This window comes from Camelina sativa, chromosome 20 (genome assembly GCF_030686135.1).
Source record: "Camelina sativa cultivar CO46 ecotype springtype chromosome 20, ASM3068613v1".
NCBI classification, from domain to species: Eukaryota; Viridiplantae; Streptophyta; class Magnoliopsida; order Brassicales; family Brassicaceae; genus Camelina; species Camelina sativa.
The window spans coordinates 12,225,637-12,245,303 of record NC_141899.1 but is presented as its reverse complement, the minus strand read 5'-3'; the positions used below and the strand labels follow the sequence as shown (position 1 = coordinate 12,245,303).

At 38.6% G+C, this 19,667-nt stretch overlaps 5 protein-coding genes across 5 annotated transcripts; 4 read left to right on the top strand and 1 right to left on the bottom strand.

The window, feature by feature from the left end:
- Positions 1-485: 485 nt before the first annotated feature.
- Positions 486-3,423, bottom strand: LOC104772463 (putative disease resistance RPP8-like protein 2). The gene is made up of 3 exons (XM_019241857.2): positions 2,481-3,423; positions 2,231-2,377; positions 486-2,134 (listed from the first exon to the last, which is right to left on the bottom strand). Exons 1-3 carry the CDS (start codon positions 3,397-3,399, stop codon positions 486-488), a joined length of 2,715 nt encoding a protein of 904 aa, XP_019097402.1. The 5' UTR covers positions 3,400-3,423.
- A 2,990-nt stretch (positions 3,424-6,413) lies between these two features.
- Positions 6,414-8,887, top strand: LOC104770620 (uncharacterized). Its single transcript, XM_010495075.3, has 2 exons — positions 6,414-6,811; positions 6,904-8,887. Exon 2 carries the CDS (start codon positions 6,928-6,930, stop codon positions 8,563-8,565), a length of 1,638 nt encoding a protein of 545 aa, XP_010493377.1. The 5' UTR covers positions 6,414-6,811; positions 6,904-6,927; the 3' UTR covers positions 8,566-8,887.
- A 2,644-nt stretch (positions 8,888-11,531) lies between these two features.
- Positions 11,532-12,687, top strand: LOC147918765 (uncharacterized). Its single transcript, XM_087503691.1, has 2 exons — positions 11,532-11,922; positions 12,068-12,687. Exons 1-2 carry the CDS (start codon positions 11,532-11,534, stop codon positions 12,685-12,687), a joined length of 1,011 nt encoding a protein of 336 aa, XP_087359817.1.
- Positions 12,688-15,217: 2,530 nt separating this feature from the next.
- Positions 15,218-16,789, top strand: LOC104772462 (F-box protein At1g30790-like). Its single transcript, XM_087506462.1, has one exon. It carries the CDS (start codon positions 15,361-15,363, stop codon positions 16,543-16,545), a length of 1,185 nt encoding a protein of 394 aa, XP_087362588.1. The 5' UTR covers positions 15,218-15,360; the 3' UTR covers positions 16,546-16,789.
- Positions 16,790-18,175: 1,386 nt separating this feature from the next.
- Positions 18,176-19,664, top strand: LOC104772461 (F-box protein At1g30790-like). The gene has a single exon (XM_010497071.3). It carries the CDS (start codon positions 18,225-18,227, stop codon positions 19,389-19,391), a length of 1,167 nt encoding a protein of 388 aa, XP_010495373.2. The 5' UTR covers positions 18,176-18,224; the 3' UTR covers positions 19,392-19,664.
- Positions 19,665-19,667: the final 3 nt, after the last annotated feature.

Below are 19,667 nucleotides of genomic sequence, written 5' to 3'. Positions count from 1 at the left end.
TTTATGAGTCTTTTTATTTATTTAAGTCCTAAAATCGAGTCTGTTGTTTTTGCAAGTTTAGTCCTTTTATTTGTAATAAATTTCGACCCTAGAAGGTCCGCTGCTGCTGGACCATTATATAAGGTCCCTTCTCAGCATTGTAACCTTTCAAGTTTTTATGAAATAAAATGAGAGTTTTCTTAGGTTATCTTCTGAGATAGAAGCAACCACCCTTTTCTCCTTCTTCTTGTGTGTGAATCCTTGAAGACTGAGATTTGACTTATCATAGATCCTTTCACAGATCTGTGTGGCGTCCCTCAATCCACCCATCTATCCTTTCATCTTCCACTGCTACCGAATAGACAGAACAGTGTTTTCAACCATTTGTCTATTCACCATCTCTTCACTGCACTCCATCTATCATCCACTGAATAGGCAGAACAGTGTTATCAACCATTTGCCTATTTCCATCTATCCACGTGGGTTCCCTCATCTGGGTTCCTATATCAAAGCTCCTCTAAAGTAGTGATGTATCTTAATCTACCAGGAAGACTCTTCAACTTCCTGCAGTCATTGATCTCTAAATGACAAAGACACGGCATTGACTCATCTTCTACGACCCACTCTTCAAGATTATCAAGTATCGAAAACTCTAGCGTGTGCAATTTAGGGAAGCCGGCTTTTGAGCAGACCATTTTCCTCCCTGTGAAAGCATTCAGTTCTAAGCTAACTATTTTCAAGCTATGTAGCTTCTCGAGAACTGGCATTGGATCCTCGGGTAGGTCACAAGAGGATAAAGAAACAGAGGCGATCCGGGAAGGGAATTGAAGTTCATTAGGTAACTTATCTATCTTTATATCAAAACTTAACTGGTTGAGTCTTACAAAACCGGAAACAAAGGCTCCTGCATCGATCGTCACGGCTTGGGCCTGGCCGTTTCTTTTATTGTATAACATCAACTCCTCCAACTGTTTCAGTGATGCACCAAGCGACAAAGGTAAAACTTCCTCTCCAGGGTTAATGGAGGCACAATAGATCCACAACGTTCTGAGTTTGGTCATATTGGTGAGATCTTTAGCGCTACTGTGATGTAGCGAGAAGTTCTTGAGGGTCTCCAACTTCACTAAAGCACTTAGCTCCAACTTTGTTTTAGTGCTGAGTTCATCGGGTAACATAAGATATCTCAGCTTCTTCATCTTCTTTAAGACATTTGGTATGTGAACCACTGTCTCGTAAATCTCTAAATCCAAATAAACCAACAGCACAAGATTCCCTAGAGAAGACGGCAATACAGACAAGTTTGTCTCTTTCAAACTCAGGTACCTCAAGTGGATGAGCTTCCCTATGCTCTTAGGTAACTTGCGTCTTCTGAATTGAGCTCCAAAGAGATCCAAGACTCTAAGTGATCCTAAACCTCGATAACTTGCGGATGATAATATCCAAGGACTGAAATCTCTAGTGATATACAAAAGGGTCCTTGCTTTGGGGTTTTGAATCTGTCTCTGCTGAAATATACTAGGTTCATTTTCGTCATCATCAACCAAATGTACAGCGAGTCTGCGTGATCTGTTGGTGGATAGAGTAGGTGATGGAGCGTTAGTAGCATTCGTGACAAGGCTCTGAGCATTGAAAAATTGTATGAAATTCTCTTCTTTGGCTTTAAATAAACAGACTTCTCTAACAATGTCATGCAGACGACAAGATTCAATTCTTGATGTCACAGTGTTCCTCTTCCCCACTAATACCATACTCCTTTTAACCAACTCTTCCAAATAATCCTCAGCTATATCTACAATAGTATTCTCTTCATTATGCACCGTCACTATTCCTTCTGCGACCCAGTAATTGAACAATGTCTCTGTTTGTATATCATAATCTTCCGGGAAATGGGCAAGGTAAAGAAAGCAGTGCTTCAAATGACAAGGTAAATCTTCATAACTCAAAGTTAACACATTGAATACCAAACTACCAATGCCGCCATTTTCACCAATCTCTCCTACAATATGAGATCCAATATTGTTGTGTACCTTTCTCCACCCGGACGCAGTGCGTTTTGTAGCTAACAACCCTCCAAGAGTTTTCAAAGCTAATGGTAACCCTCCACAATGTTTGAGCATTTGTTGAATCTCTTCCATTAAATCATCAACCTGAAACTCTACACACAAAACATAAGACTCTTAGCTCATTCTGTTTTAACAATTGGACTACTTCCATAAAATGCAAAGACCTTTGAACTCATTAATGGACATACCTATATCGTTTCTCCCAAAAAAAGCCATCTTCTGAAAAACTTCCCAGCTTTCTTCATGAGTTAGGCATCTAGGCCTAAAGATAACGGCTTTTAGATCTGGATGCAAACCAACACCCTCATTCCTAGAAGTGAGTAAAACCTTGCTACCTGAACATGGTTCAATTAATATTAGACACCAGCTGAGACGAATGCTTTTGTTTTCTAACATTTTGTACCTAAAAAAACATTATGATTCATGGTTACGAGTCACCTGATGTATGTGGAAAAGCTGGCTTTATAAGCTCCCAAGCTGCACTGCTCCAAATGTCATCAAGGACAATCAAACATTTCTCGGTTTCAAGTAACTTAAACAGCTCATCTTGGAGTCCAGACACTGTCATCTCCAAAATCCTCTGTTCCTCATTTTTCGGCCTAAGGCTCTGTAACATCACCCGCCACACATGCTTCTGTCTACACTCTTGTGAAACAAAAACCCAAGCGAATCCACTGAAATGACGCCGCACCATCTCATGATGAAAAACTTGTCTAGCTAGAGTGGTTTTCCCAACACCGCCCATCCCACATATCGAAACCACTTGAACACCATCCTCCCCTACAATATGACTCACTAGCTCTTCAACACTAGGCTCCACAGCAACAAGGCTGCTTTCAGAAACGCTAGGAAAAGATTGTCGTATCTCCACGAGATGACCCAATAGGTCTTCTTCTTCTTCTTGTTTGTCGATGATCTCTCTCACTCCAAATCTCTCCATGTTATCTATTACCTTGGAGATCCTAGTGATAATGCTTCTGATTTGTGAACAAAACTCCTGGTTAGCAAATGTAACACAAGAAACACTCTTTAAATGCTTCTTAAACCCTCTTCTTTCTCTTACACGCCTCTCTTCTTTGATAAGAAAACTCTCGATTACGTCCTCAGCATCATACACAATCTCTACAATATCACCCACACAGTTTCTCACTCTCTCGCTTTTTCTCTTCTTAGTTTCTGCATCCTTCACAAACGATTTTAGCCGTCTCAGATCGCTTTGGAGTTCCGTAGCTTGTTCATGGACTCCTTTTAGCCTATTCGATTCTCGAATTAGTAGCTCCCATAGCTTCTGCAATCCAAATGCTATACTGCCTCGGCCATTACAAAGAGGCAGAGATGTATACCTTCTGCAATGCATCGACCAAATCCAAATTTCAATATAACAAATGATTCTCTTCTATCTACCCAAAATCCTGAGTTCAAACTCTAAAACACCAACAGTAAGACGATTCTCTCGATCTAACCAAAATATGAAACAAAAAAAAAATTAAAAAAAAAATTCTAGTGAATGAATCGTTACATCAGAAAATTTAGTTCATACCCAAAAAGAGAAGTTCTGATTTTCTCGGGACTCACCCTCAGTAGCTCTCACTTTTAAGTTCTGATGAGGACGACGACGATACGGCTTTTTATTATTAGTCAACTCTGAATTAATGCATTTCTTTTGCACAATTTTTTTATTTTATTTTTTAAAGTCAACTCTTCCGACCCAAAGAAGAAAAAACATTTGAGATAGTCCACTTTAGATGGGCTTATCAGCAACATAACGGGTTATTAACTTTAAGAGGGGGTATTCAATTTAAAAAGGATTTGGTAGTATTTTGAAAGATTTAGGATAATTTTAGGAAAATTTGATTGTGTTTTAGATTTTTTTTTATTTTTCTTTGGGAAAATTATAAATAAATGAATTTTTACTAAACATTTGTCCATATACACTTTTTTTTTAAGATTATCAATTGTGACGAAAATGTCCTTACTAATAGATATAGTAAAATTTTTAGGAGTTTAAACCAAAAAATAAACAGTAAACCCATGTTAGTATACAACTGTGTAAAAAAAATATTTTGGGTGTCAAAAATCAGTTTATAAATTGATGATTTTTAGTCTAAATTGTTCAGAAAAGACATTCTATGATTTTTTCAAATTCTGAAAAATTTAGATTATTCTTCTACAGTTTGTACATGTTCCAAGAAGTTTAGAAGAAAATTTGTTCTAAAAACTTCAGAAATTGAATTTTGAATGTTTTACCAAATTAAGAATATGTATTCTATATTTTTCTTCATTCTACATCAATTCAGAATATATTTTCTACGTTTTACACTGTATACTAAAAGAAGTAAAAGATATATCATTAACATTTTAGAATTTATAATCTGTAGAGTATTTTAGAATTTATATTTTAGAATGTGTATTCTAAATTATTTAGAAGAAAGACAAAAACAGCAAAAATTGACATTCGACATAACTTATGATCTCATGATCGGTTGTTTACCATCTCTTCCACCTTCCACGAAAATTTCACTTACTTGTTTATGATACAAATCTACGTTACTTGTGGTGTATGGTCACTAGATGCCAACAAAGAGTGAAGATTTATTGATGATGAAGAAAAATGTGCGAGCTTACTGACTTTGCAACCCACTACGTCTTTTGAAAAGTTGAAGGTGATGGTTTCAGAAGACTATGAATTAGAGCAAAGTATGTTTGATGTGGAATTCAGTTATTTACCCACAAAGGTTAAAGTTGATTCTCCTCCCGTTGTAAAAGAAAAAAAGGTTTTAGTCTTGTAGAAGTCTCTCAGTGAATTAGAGGCTTAGGTTTCTATTTTGTTTTCTTATTTTTGGATATAAATTTACTTTCAAAATTTATTTATATATTTTTTTTTGTTTTTGAAAAATGAGGGCAAAACTGGGTTAAAAAGTAAATTAAAACCTATATAACCAAACCTACAAAAAAAAAAGTATAGATGGACAAATGTTTTTGAAAAGATCTTTTTTCTAATATTCCCTTTTTCTTTTTAGAAAATGAAATGTGATTTTATGAGATTCTATAAGATTTTATAGTAAATTACAACACACAGAAAAAAATTCTATAGCAAAATATTTATGAAGTTGTGAGAGATGCCGATGAGACACCACCACAGAGTCTTTATTTCACAGACTCTGTAAAAGACACAAAACAAAGTTGTGAAGCTTTAAATCCTGCAACAAAGAAACAAAGCTTTAAGTGAGATGAAGAACAGAGGAAGAAGCTAAGTGAAGAAGATGAGGAAAAGCCCAAAGGAAATAATGTCGTGGAGAAGGAGAGAGAGAGAAGCAAACAATCAAGAACCAAAACAGAGAGAGAGAGAAGAAAACGTGAATGTGAGGAAAAAAAGAAAAAAAGATATTAGAAGAAGTAAAGTAATCTGAATTTTCTCATTGAATGAATCAAGTCACTGTACAAACACATATATAGTGAAGCTAAATTACTATACAACAATGGACTTAACGTCTAACAAACAAGCTCTTTTAAGCTCTGTTAACGTCTTTGTTATGTGTCTGTTAACTCCAACACATCGCCTCTTCTTCATTTAGTCTAATAAAAGAGAAGCAAACGTGAAACATGAATGTGACAAAAACCAAAACAGAGGAAACAAAGTGTCATGAATGAAAACAATCTAAAATAAATCATAGTCATGAAGATTTGCCGTCTCTGTCTTCACCGTGTGGCATCGATCTCATCCGTCGGAGCATAGCCTTTGCGAGTGGATTTGGTGTCTGATTCGGAGCGAGTCGTGTTTGTTTTGCTCGGCTTATCCCTTCGTCTCGTATAGATGCTGAAGCCTGACCACTCTAGCTTCTCTCCTTCGGATAGGTATTCTTGACAATGCTTCCGGTAATTTTCAGTTTTGGTCATCTTCCTCGACGATAAGGCTTGGCGTTAGAATGGACGCTTCTCTGTTGGTCAAATATGTCTGAAGCATATCTTTTAGGAGGGTGTCCTTTGTGATGCGTCGGGTGTTTGGTTATTGTCTTGGGGTCTCCATTTTGAGCTTACCAGTAGCTCCGGTGTTACTGCTTTGGTGATGTTTTGGCTGCCGGTGGTGGTTCTTTATAACATCTCCTTTTCGTCAGTATCATTAGTATATCTTGTTTCGTGGTTTACTTTTTTCCCCTAATATTGGTTTTGTTTTGTTGCTGCTGGTGCTTTGAGTTGAGGTTAGCGTCGCAATGAGTGACTTCTAGTGGTTTACAGGTGGAGAAGGTGGCTGCTGATCTGAGGAGATTATAGTTGCCTGAGTTATCTTTTATGACTGTTTATTTTTTAAAAATGAAATCATTCAAAGTAGCATTCTAAACAAATTGTGATATTATGAATAACAAGAAATTTGAAGTTAGTCAATACAAAAAGCAGAGAAAAGCAGAGAGAGAGAGGCAATGGAGATGGCGATTCTAGGGTTTTGATGGGATTGTGCGGCGGTCGTCGGTTTCGTTTTTGGGGCTCTCAGAGCTATTGCCGGTATCTATTTGGTCGATCTGATGGAGATCTTCGGTTGTGTTTTCTGGGATTTCTCCACGAGATATGGGGGGATATTTGGTGTGATTTTCGGTCAGATGCTACAACGCGTATCTCGCGATTGAAGCAATCTCCGGGGCTTTGGGCTACTGATCTGGGGGAGATATGGGGGTCTCTGTTTAAAGCGGATCTATGGCAATTCGGGGTGCATCTTCTGATTCGCGAGTTCAGATCAAATAAGGAAAGCTGGATCGGCTGGTCCTTCCGTTGGGGTGAGATGGTTGCTTCTATCTCGTTACATATTACGATTTCTTTTCATTTATGTGAGAAGGTGATTCTGGCATTGATGATTTCAATTTCGCAGTGGATTCGGTGGATCGACGGGTTTATGGTTCTCATGGTGGATTTCTGTGGTTTCTCGTACGATGTGTGTGTTGACTATGAGCTGTCGCGTGATTCACGGTTCAGCGATCTGTGGAGAGTATCTGCGAAGATTTTTATAACAACACAGCGGCAAGATTGGTATCTTTGGTTTTCTGGATTTGTACAGAGGTTGTGTGCTGTTGAACGGGCTTTGATATTGGCCCTGATTTCTCTCTGGTTTGATTCGCTTTGGTGGTTTTTCTTTATTACGGGGAGATTGTTTCTCTGCTGGGATATGCAGATACGAGGATTAATGGTTAGATTTGGTGTGATGATTTGGCGAATGGGGTTGGCGGTTGAGTATAAATATGAACCTCGAGTCAGACAGCAACATCATCTCAATTGTGTTCTTCTTTCTTTCTTCGATTTGTTGCAATTTGTCTTCTTTTTTTTCGAAACTTCTGTGGTCTTATTTGTTACCATGTCTCAAAGTTTGATGTTGGGTCAGAGTTCGAGTGCGAAAGGGGTGATTCCTTCAGTCGTGAAGCACAAAGTCAAGGTTCCTTTCTTTGATAAGGCGCTCATCGAAGGTTATGCTAAAACGGTGGTGGGTCGATGCTTGAATCCGAGGGCTCAGGATATGAAGGCTCTCCTGGTGATGTTTCCCAGGATCTGGCACCTTGAGGGCAAGGTGGTAGGTGCAGATTTGGGAATGGGGAAGTTTCAGTTCGACTTTGATGACAAAACTGATATGGTGGAGGTTTTGAAGCTGGCTCCATTTCACTTCGACCATTGGATGGCCTCCATGGTCCGCTGGTGTCCGAATGTGGACTCGTCCTACCCTTCGAGCTTGACGTTTTGGGTCCGTGTTATGGGAGTCCCTTTCCAATTTTGGGCTGCTCCGACCTTCAAGAGTATTGGTGAAGCCCTGGGGACTGTGCTGGATGTGGATATTGACGGGGGGAGGGTTCAAGTGACGGTCAACGGTCTCAAGTGTCTAAGCTTTGAAACCGAGGTAGAGTTCTTTAATGGTGAAGAAACTACTGTCTCTCTACGGTATGAAAGATTGTTTGGGTATTGTCGTAAGTGCTTCAGTATGTGTCATGATGAAGATCATTGTCCTCTTCTGGAGGAGCCTACTCAAGAACCAACTGTCCTGCCTCGAGATGATGCTGATAGGCGTTATCAGAGTTATAAGGGAGCAGTTAAGTCGGAGGGGTACAAAGGTTCTAAGGCTGATGGGAAGAGGCCTCTCGAGGGGAGGGTCGACAAGGGGTCCAAGGGGAAACCGGTGTTTCCAGTTGGTGGTCCGGTAACAAAACAGCGCCGATATCAGACGTATGATCATCGGCATCTGGGAGAAGCAGCACGGAGGTCTGCTGTTCATTCGGAGACCAAGGCGGAGGTGACTGTCCCGGTTGGTGAGGATATTGCGGGTGACTCTCGTCCTGCTAAGGTGGTCCGCAAGGCTCTGTTCCAGGATGAGGATCCAAAGGTTGCTGTCGTTGCTGCAGAAACGGATGCTTCGGGTGCTTTGGTGAATGTAGGGGAGTCACAACACGAAGTGCCTGCACCCTCTGTTTCCGTTGGGGATCTTGTGGTTCCGCTTGGGCAAGAAACAGTTGTGGACCGCTCTCAAGAGTGCTGCCTTGGTTGCGGATAATGGTGCCCAGAAACCACAGGAGGTGGAGAAGGGTATAGCAGGTGGAGCTAAGCCACCAGTTCCGAAATTCATTAAATGAAGATATTAAGTTGGAATTGTCAGGGGCTGGGCAACAAAGCTACTGTTGGATATCTCAGGGATTTATGGAAGCAGCACAAGCCTGATTTTTTGTTTTTGTCTGAAACAAGACAACCTTTTTCAATTTTAGAACCTTTTGTTGGTCATTTTGGTTATTCTGCTTTAAAAACTGTAGACCCTATTGGTTCAAGTGGTGGTTTGGCATTGTTTTACAATGACAATAAAAATAATAATGTTTCTGTTTTATTTGAGTCTAATAGACTAATTGATGTGGAGTTAACTTATAAAGGACAAACAATTTACTTATCTTTTGTTTATGGTGATCCGGTTCCAAAACGCAACTTAGCCAGAGATCAACCTTGGTTTTTAATTGGAGATTTCAATGAAATCAAAGGTAACCATGAGAAGAGGGGTGGGAAGTTGCGTCATGCTTCTTCCTTTGTGTCTTTTAATACCATGATTCGCCATTGTGGGTTATTAGAGTTTCCCTCTTTGGGTGATAGCCTTTCATGGAGAGGTTGGCGGAATAAGAAACCGATAAGATGTCGGTTAGATAGAGCGTTAGCAAACAAACAGTGGCATGATTTGTTCACGGATTCCTTCACGGATTATTTACCAATGGTTGCTTCGGATCATAAACCGGTTTTAGCTGTTATTGAAGCCAAACGTCGGCAGGGGAGGAACAATTTCCGCTTTGATAGACGCTGGCTGGATAAAGAAGGATTTTTCGAAGCTGTAGCGGAAGGATGGGGTGCGGGGGTCAATTCCTCGAATGCTTCTTTAGTGGATAAAATTACTACTTGCCGGCGGGCTATTTCTCAGTGGAGACACACGCAGGTACAGTATGGGCGGGAGACAATTGAGGATCTAAAAGAAAAAATAGCGGTGGCACAAGAAAATGATAGTACGTCGGTGGAAGAGATAGCAGAGCTTACTTGGAAACTTAGGGAGGCATATCGGGATGAGGAGGTATATTGGTATCAGAAAAGTAGGAGCCGATGGATGAGATTTGGTGATTACAATACTAGTTATTTCCATGCTCAGACAAAACAGAGACGGGTGCGGAACCAAATTGTTGGTCTTCATGATCAGACAGGTACTTGGTTAACACGGGACAGTGAGGTTCAACATATTGCAGTGTCTTATTTTCAGGAGCTTTTCACTTCTTCGAATCCCATAGATTTTGCGGAGAGCCTAGCAGTGATTACTCCATCGGTCAGTCAGGCAGACAATGATTCTCTAACCCGGGAGGCTACTGAGTCTGAAATAAAACAGGCTCTATTTATGATGCATCCGGATAAAGCTCCGGGTCCGGATGGTATGACAGCATTATTTTATCAGAAAGCATGGGGCACGATCAAAGCTGATTTGGTTTTCATGGTCAATTCCTTTCTTCAGGAAGGAGTTTTTGATAAACGGTTGAATGAAACAAACATTTGTCTCATTCCGAAGGTGGATAAACCAACCCGGATGACAGAGTTACGCCCTATTAGCTTGTGCAATGTTGGGTATAAAATTATTTCAAAGGTTTTGTGTCAACGATTACATCCTCTCCTCTCTTCGTTGGTCTCGGAAACGCAGTCGGCTTTTGTAGCGGGACGCCTTATTTTGGATAATATATTAATTGCTCAGGAAATGTTCCATGGTCTCCGTACTAATCCATCCTATAAAGGAAAATTTATGGCTATGAAGACAGATATGAGCAAGGCTTATGACCGGGTGGAATGGCAGTTTGTCGAACACTTGCTCAGAAATTTTGGTTTTTGTGAGAAGTGGATATCTTGGATAATGTGGTCTGTGACTTCGGTTCAGTACAGGGTCTTAATTAATGGATCCCCACACGGGTCCATTATTCGGGATCGGGGGTTGAGGCAGGGGGATCCTCTCTCGCCATATCTTTTTATTCTTTGTACGGAGGTGCTTATCGGCCATTTCAGGCGTGCAGAAGAGGCCAAACTTATTACTGGTATAAGGGTCTCTACTGCAAGCCCTCCTATTTCTCATTTGTTATTTGCGGATGATAGTTTATTTTTCTGTAAGGCTACTAGGGAACAATGTGAGGTGGTGTTGGGGATTCTCAAGCAGTATGAATCGGTCTCTGGTCAGCAGATCAATTTTCAGAAATCCTCTGTCCAATTTGGGCATACAGTGGATGGAGGACTTAGGGAGGAACTAAAGGGAGTTTTGGGGATAACAAATCTAGGTGGAATGAGCTCGTATTTAAGAATTCCGGAGAGCCTGGGTGGCTCTAAAACAAAAATATTTTCGTTTGTTCAGGATAAGCTTCAGGCTCGGGTTAGTAGTTGGCCTGCACGATTGTTATCTAGAGGGGGAAAGGAAGTTATGATAAAATCTGTAGCTACGGCGGTCCCGACCTTTGTGATGACGTGCTTTAGATTACCAAAAACGGTAACTCGGAAATTGACTAGTGCGGTCTCGAATTTCTGGTGGAGTTCGTCTTGGCAGACGAGGGGTATGCACTGGATTGCTTGGGACAAGTTGTGCCACAGCAAAAATACTGGGGGATTGGGTTACAGATGTTTAGATGAATACAACATGGCGTTACTTGCTAAACAATTATGGCGGCTAATTACGGTTCCCGACTCTCTTTTTGCACGGGTGTTTAAAGGTCGCTATTATCGGCATTCTGATCCGTTGGATCCAAGTAATGTTACTCCTCGTCTTATGGGTGGCGGAGTATAGTTTCTGCTCGCTCTCTGGTAAACAAAGGACTAATTAAACGGGTAGGATCCGGGTCTTCTATCTCTGTATGGACGGACCCATGGATTCCTGCTCAATTCCCAAGACGAGCATTAAGTAGTGGTTCTCTTCATGATCCCCTACTCCGAGTTTCAAATTTTATTACCAGGGATTCTAATACATAGGATATGGCTCAGCTTCAGGCTACTTTTGTACCGGAAGATGTGGCTGTAATTTCTGCCATACCTTTGCGATCACCGGATAAACCGGATTTGTTGGGGTGGCATTTTACTACGTCTGGTAAATATTCGGTTAAGTCAGGGTATCACGTTCTCCGCTCAGATATGCGGGATTTCTCTGATACGACAACTTTTGGTCTGACTATAGCTCCTCTCTGGGCGTTTTTGTGGAAGGTTAGATGTCCCCCGAAGATACGTCATTTTATGTGGCAAGTCCTTTCGGGTTGTGTGGCGGTTGCAGCAAATTTAAGGAAACGGGGAATATGTTCTGATGCTTTGTGTGGGCTTTGTGGACTTCAAGAGGAGACGATAAATCAGACCCTCTTTGAATGCCAGACAGGTTTGGGCTTTGTCGCAGTTCCCGACGGGTCTGGGTTTTTTCCCAACAGAATCAATTTATTCTAACATGGATAGTCTTTTTTGGCGGTTCAATGATATACCATCCTCTGAGGTATTCCCCTGGATGCTATGGTATATTTGGAAAGCGAGGAATGATAAATTGTTCAGTAATTTGGATTCGAATCCTCTTGCAATTTTACGGATAGCGGAGGATGAGGCCAAAGCATGGGCTCTGGCTCAGATAGAGGATGTGCTTGAGGTTCCAGGACATACTAGTGTAGGTGTTCCTGGCGGAAACCGGATGTTTCAGGTTCCTAGCTATTTTTCGAGCTATATGTGTTTTGTTGATGGTTCTTGGAAAGATACGGATTGTTTTACGGGTAGAGGATGGTTTTGTATGTCCCCTTGGGGTGATACGCCTTCTATGGGGGCATCCAACTTTCGACGCAGCCTTACTCCTCTTCATGCCGAGGTCGAAGCCCTTATTTGGGCTATGCGATGCATGATTGGGGCGGATAATCAATCTGTAATTTTCCTCACCGACTGCTCAGATTTAGTGAAGATGGTGTCTTCGCCAACAGAGTGGCCAGCTTTTCTACCTTATTTGGAGGACATTCAGGCAGATAAGGAGGAGTTCGTTGCCTTCAACGTAGTCTACGTCCCACGCGCACAGAATGGTAAAGCGGATAATTTAGCACGGCGAGTCCGCAAGCTTCCGCAACAAGTTACCTACGTTAACAATGTCCCTTCGGATTGGCTGTTTTAGTCAATTTTATTGTTGTCAAAAAAAAAAAAAAAAAAAATTGAAGTTGGTTTTATAAACTACTAGATAAGGACCTGCCCGATGTGCGGGTTTTAAACTTTTGTAAATAAGATTAAATTTAACAAAAATATATTAAAATTTGTTATACGTTATTTATAAAAAACATTTTTTGCTATAATACACTGTTTTATATCCATTTACAAATTTTTGATTTCTGTTACCATTAAAAAGTATATTTCTTTACATCTAAGTATATTGTATGTTACAAATATATTCTTTATCACTACCTAGGAAAATATCTATATAAACACATTACGTCAACTATTATATGTCTCTTTATTTTAGCTTTTGCATAGTTTCTTAATAACTAAAATTATTGTTTCAAGAAACTTTTCGAATAAAGAATATATTACATAGTATATTAATCAATGATGTATCATCACAATAGTGTATAACCAACCATGGAGAGAACCTCGGCTCCACCCTCCTCTTTTATGGAGAGAATCATGTGTCCAACCTCCTCCACCATGAAGAGAACCTTGGCTCCGCCTTCCTCTTTTGGGAAGATAGTCTTACATGCGTCCGACCTCCTCCACTATCGAGAGAATCTTGGTTTTTCCCTCCTCATGTGTGGAGAGAACATATTTACGTCTTTTAGCTATCTCAATGTGGCATGCTCCGGCAACTAATGAAACTAAAAGCCTTTTTCCAATGTCACAAAATCTTTTGATAGTAACTAATGTTAAATTTCCCAATGTATTCATGGAAGTGTCTTTGACACATCATGATGTATGTAGCCTCTGTCTCCGAGCTCCTATGGATCTATCAAAAACAGTTTATAGTTTTCTAATCTATCTATCTATGTTTGTTGTAAGTTTGTGTATGATTAGCCTATTTTATCCAACCATTAGGTGTATCTTTTACATCTAAGTATATTATATGTTACAAATATATTCTTTACCACCACATAGGAAAATATCTATATAAACACATTCAGCCAACTATTATACGTCTATTTATTTTCACTTTTGCATAGTTTCTTTACACACTAAAATTATCGGTTCAAGAAACTTCTCAAATAAAAAGTATATTACATAGTATACTAATCAATGATGTATCACACAATAGTGTATGACCAACCATAAACAGAACCTCGGCTTCGCCCTCCTCCCTTATGGAGAGAACCTTGTGTCCAACCTCCTCCACCATGAAGGGAACCGTGGCTCCGCCTTCCTTCCTTGGGGACATAACCTTGCAGGCGTCCAACCTCTTCCACCATGAAGAGAACCTTGGCTCTGCCTTACTCATGTGTGGAGAGAACATGTTTACGTCTTTTAGCTATCTCAAAGTGGCATGCTCCGGCAACCAATAAAACTAAAAGCCCTTTTCCAACGTCACAAAATCTTTTGATAGTAACTAATGTTATATTTCTTAATGTATTTATGGAAGTGTCTTTGACACATTATTATGACACAAAACAGTTTATGCTTTTCCTATCTATCAATATTGTTTGTTGTAAGTTTGTGTTTGATTAGCCTATTTTATCCAACCATTATGTTGATGGGGTTCCACTCTTTATCTTCCTTTGAGATTGAATGAATGGTAACAATTATGTTTGCATAAAAAACGTCTATGACCAACCAATCAAAGTTGAAAATTAGAAGAAAATTAATTTGACATAATTAAAGAAATAATAGAAAATTATAAGCAAGGTAATATATGAATCTCAAATCAGAGATGAAAATAGAAATTAAATAAAATAATCTAAAAACACTACAATAAAATTTAAATACAGTATTAGAAAAAGAAAACACATATATTAATCTTACATTTTTGTTTGGGCCAACATATTAATCTCTTACTTATTCCAAACTGAAAAAGGAGAAAGTAGGAGAAAGTTTTAGTTTAAAAAAATAAAGAAAATTTACCTTCTCATTAAAATTTTTTTACCAATAGAACAAAGTTTAGAGCAGTGTTTTTGAATAAATTATTTTGTTAGATGAAAAATGTGAGACGATTTATGTTTATGTAGAAGTGAGTATTTACATTTTTTAGAATTAATAATCAACTGTACATTTTTCTTAATCTCTTTTCTATTTTTTTTAATTAATAACTTAAAATTAAAAATAAGTAAATAATGTTATAATTTTGAATTTTATGAAATATATGATCTCTTTATAATTATTTTTTTTTTAAACTGTTTATTTTTTGTAATTTTTGATAATTATCTTTTTACATTATTAATATTATTTAAACAATTTTTTTGTTTTTTTGTCATTATCTCAAATTTATGCTATTAAATATTAACTTTTACACATGTCAAAATCTCAAATTAATAATTTGACACGTGTCAAAATCTTGTTAATGGCTAACTTTCAAAACCCAACTTTATATAATAAGATTGATTGAATAATAAGAGATTCTAAATTATTTTAAAAGATTTTATAAAAATCTTAATTGAATAACATAGGATTTCATAAAAAATTTTAAAATCATCAATTGAATAACAAAAGATTTTAAAAATACTTAAAAATCCTTGAAAATATAAGTTGAATACCCCCTCTAACTAAAAATTGAGTTAGTGTAATTAAAACAGTTAATAACATCATCTTTACAATTTTGTAGTTGTTAGGGTTGTGTGTGGATCATCTCAACGATTCATCACCACCAGCGGCCATGGAAGATTCAGAATCGTCTCCCTCACGTAAGCGCCTCAACGGAAGCTCCACAAAATTCATCCCTCTTGATCTCACCGTAGAGATACTCTGTAGACTTCCAGGGGAAGCCCTCATCCGATTCCAAGCCGTGTCGAAGCTGTGGTTCTCAACCATCCGCAGTAAAGATTTCGCCGACTCGTTTCTGATTAGGTCAAAGACTCGACCTCGTTTCCTTTTCACCTTCAAGCACTTCGATTCGCGGAAACGTTTTATCTTCTCAGCTCCAGAACACGGAAGAAACGACAGAACCTCCACGGCTGTCGCCAGGCACGACATGACGATCTCGGATCTGGTCTACTACATCAGATCTCGTCCCGTGAACGGTTTCGTCTGCTGCACGCGTGGCTCTTCGATCGCGGTTTGTAATCCGACCACTAGACAAATAGTGAAACTGCCGGATGTTGAGTCCAACGGGAGACAAGTGTACGCACGTCTCGGGTACGATCCGGTGGGAGATCAATACAAAGTGTTGTGTGTAATGATGTTCAATCGTGACCGCGCTATGCGTGGGAAAAAAGGTTTCCAGCTGGAGCATTACGTTTTCACACTACAGTCTCAACAAAAAGAGTGGAGAAAGATTGAAATCACCCAAAGTGTTAGATATTATTACGATGTCCGTGAAGGAATATGCATCAATGGTGTTATATACTATATAGCTGAAGGCAGCTCAAGAATAATAATTAGATTTGATGTTAGATCTGAGAAGCTGGACCTGATTCAACCACCCGAAAAACCACGTATTAGGTTATTTTACGATTCTTCTCTTTTAAACTACAACGGGAAATTGGGCGGTATAGAATATGATGGATTCAATGAGGTGGTGTTGTGGATTTTAGAAGATGCTGAGAAACAAGAGTGGTCTGAAACAAGGTGTGCCCGACCTTCTGACTTGTATAATGTACTTAAGGGTTACGTTAACCTTAAGGGAGAGATTCGTACGGGTGAGCTTATTATAATTGGTTCACGGTTAAAGTCATCTATACCGTTTAGTGTTTGGTATTACGATTTTCAAAGAGAGAGCATACGAAGAGTGGATATCGAAGGAATTGCTGATGATGAATTTAGACGTGTTTATGGGATTGGTAAGCGAACTCGTGAGATTTTGAGTTTTCCTGGTTTCGTTGAGAATATTATGTACTTGTGAGATGAGATTTCATTAGCTTTGTTCCATTCAATTCAATCGTATGACTTTTGTTTGGTTTACATTTACAATCAAAGCAACTCTATCCGAAAATCTTGGTTGAAGTTCTACTTCAGAGAAACTATCTATGCAAGAAGATTGTATAGGAAGAAGGAAGAGAACATTGCTTTGATTCTGAAAAACTGAATCGCATGTGTAGATGGATGGATATGAGAAGTAAAGGTATTTGATTTGTCTAGACAAAATACTTAGTTGGTTTTGGAACATTTTCGGTTAGATAATTCGAATGAATATGTCGACAGTTGCTTCAATTTGGAAAAAAAAAAGTCTACCTTTACAGAGAAGATGATTGAAATTTCGGTTTTTCCTACTCTTCTCATTCTGTGTCCGGTTCAATTTGAGTTAAACTTTTTTTTTTTCCTTTCGTCGAACAAGCTTTTTATTGATTGGAAGATCATTACAAAGGAGTTGTTGAAGCCACACACACCGGCTGTTTACAAATTCCAATTTGAGTTCAACAACAACGTATAATATCACTATAAATCATTAAAAAAAAAAAACAACACGGTAGAAATTGTCAAATTTTGAAATGTAAAGAGAGAAATACAAATAAATATTGAAACAGATGAAAGACTAATTCACAATTTAAATTGTAATAATTATGGCTAGTAAATAAATTAAAATTACGCAAGCCATGAAAGAAGCAACCAGTGAGACAAGCAAAAACAGGAAGAAGTAGAGGAAACAATGAATCTAATCAGCAAGCAGTGAACTAAGAAGCAATTATGCATGAATGAGAATGTATGTATGCACCATGAATGAATGAATCAAGTCCCCCGGTTTCTTTTGAATTGTCCTTTTGAAAAACCGGTTTCTTGCTTCGGTCTTGGCTTCTCTATATAACTACAAATGTTTATCAATGAAGTGATTGATGTATATGTATAAATAAAAATGGTTGATCTGTAACTACCCATGAGCAGTACCAATATTACGAAAGTGAATAAATGATGAATAAATGATGACAACTTACAAGTTGTATGTAAAGTAAAGGCTCAGTGAACTTATTTTCTTGTTCTATTTTTTCCAAGCTTTTCCCTGTTTAATATACACATTTGTTAACTTCATCGGCTGATATTGCATCCTTCTTCCACTCATTTTCTCTATAAGTGTACTCTTCTCTTATTGCCTTTTGGTATCCTCTTGATCACCAAGTTATAGATGAAATAACAAATGATACTCCTCTCTATCTACCAAAATCTTGAGTTGAAACTTGTAAACGTAAGTCCACTTTAGATGGCCCTAACAGTATCAGCAGCAATATGGGTTATTTAACATAATTAAATATTGTAAATAAGTAAATAACTACAATTTTACTTCTTTAGTAGTCCATGTAATAATTTTGTATCCTGAGTTCAAACTCTAAAACACCAACAGTGAAATGATTACCTAAACGAAGATAATTCTCTCGATCTAACCAAATTAGGGGAAAAAAATAAAATGATTAGTCAACTCAAAATCAGCAACATAATGGGTTAGATGGGCCTGCAACATAATGGGTTAGTAATGTATAGTTAAAAATTGTAAATATTGTTACATGAGTAAATAACATCATCTTTACAATTTTGTAGTTGTTATTAGGGTTGTGTGTGGATCATCACAACGATTCATCACCACCAGCGGCCATGGAAGATTCAGAATCGTCTCCCTCACGTAAGCGCCTCAACGGAAGCTCCACAAAATTCATCCCTCTTGATCTCACTGTAGAGATACTCTGTAGACTTCCAGGTGAAGCCCTCATCCGATTTCAGTATGTGTCGAAGCTGTGGTTCTCAATCATCCGCAGTAAAGATTTCGCCGACTCGTTTCTGATTAGGTCAAAGACTCGGCCTCGTTTCCTTTTCACCTTCAAACACTTTGATTCCCGGAAACGTTTCATCTTCTCAGCTCCAGAACACCAGAGAAACAACAAATTCCCCACAGTTGTCGCCAGACACGACATGACGATCTCGGATCTGGTCTACTACATCAGAACTCGTCCCGTGAACGGTTTCGTCTGCTGCACCCGTGGCTCCTCGATCGCGGTTTGTAATCCGACCACTAGACAAATAGTGAAACTGCCGGATGTTGTCTCCAACGGGAGACAAGTTTTCGCACGTCTCGGGTACGATCCGGTGGGAGATCAATACAAAGTGTTGTGTGTAATGATGTTCAATCGTCACCGCGCTAAGCGTGGGAAAAAAGGTTGCCAACTGGAGCATTACGTTTTCACATTGCAGTCTCAACAAAAAGAGTGGAGAAAGATTGAAATCACCAAAGGTGTTAGATATCACGATGTCCATGAAGGGATATGCATCAATGGTGCTATATACTACTATATAGCTGAAGGCAGCTCAGGAATAATTAGATTCGATGTTAGATCTGAGAAGCTGGACCTGATTGAAGCACCCGAAGAATCGCGTAATTCTTCTTCTCTTTTAAACTACAATGGGAAATTGGGCTGTGTAGATTTTAGATTCGATGAGATGGTGTTGTGGATTTTAGAAGATGCTGAGAAACAAGAATGGTCTGAATTGCGGTGTGCCCAACCTGATGACTTGGATGATTTAACCGAGGATTACGTTATCCTTAAGGGAGAGATTCGTGCGGGTGAGCTTATTATGATTGATTCACGGTTAAAGTCACATATACCGTTTAGTGTTTTTTATTACGATTTTCAAAGAAGGAACATACGAAGAGTGGATATCGAAGGAATTGCTGATGATGAATTTAGACGTCTTCATGGGATTGGTAAGCGAACTCGTGAGATTTGGAGTTTTCCTGGTTTCGTTGAGAATATTAAGTTCTTGTGAGTACTGTGACGAGTTTTTTTTTTCTAATCATGACTTCGTCAGCATGAGGAGAGTCATCAATAATTTTCTAGTGACATATATACTGATCAGACATGGTTGAACAGTTTCGGAAAAAAAACTCAAGCTGGACTTGTGAAATTGTAAAATCTTTATCTGCTAACTAATTAAAACAAACTGTTGCATTAAGGTTCATTGTGTATTGTAGTTTTGGTTTTACCTTTTCATGTGAGAAATGTTTAAATTAATTTATCATGGGGATTGCGCTTTTACAATTTA

Coding starts and splice junctions, on each gene's coding strand:
- LOC104772461 (XM_010497071.3), top strand. CDS start 18,225: ATGGAAGATTCAGAATCGTCTCCCTCACGTAAGCGCCTCAACGGAAGC.
- LOC147918765 (XM_087503691.1), top strand. CDS start 11,532: ATGGCTCAGCTTCAGGCTACTTTTGTACCGGAAGATGTGGCTGTAATT. Junction 11,923..12,067: donor CCTCTTTGAATGCCAGACAG/GTTTGGGCTTTG, acceptor ATATTTGGAAAG/CGAGGAATGATAAATTGTTC.
- LOC104772462 (XM_087506462.1), top strand. CDS start 15,361: ATGGAAGATTCAGAATCGTCTCCCTCACGTAAGCGCCTCAACGGAAGC.
- LOC104772463 (XM_019241857.2), bottom strand. CDS start 3,399: ATGCATTGCAGAAGGTATACATCTCTGCCTCTTTGTAATGGCCGAGGC. Junction 2,378..2,480: donor AGCTTTTCCACATACATCAG/GTGACTCGTAAC, acceptor AACCATGTTCAG/GTAGCAAGGTTTTACTCACT. Junction 2,135..2,230: donor TTTTGGGAGAAACGATATAG/GTATGTCCATTA, acceptor TTTTGTGTGTAG/AGTTTCAGGTTGATGATTTA.
- LOC104770620 (XM_010495075.3), top strand. CDS start 6,928: ATGGTTCTCATGGTGGATTTCTGTGGTTTCTCGTACGATGTGTGTGTT.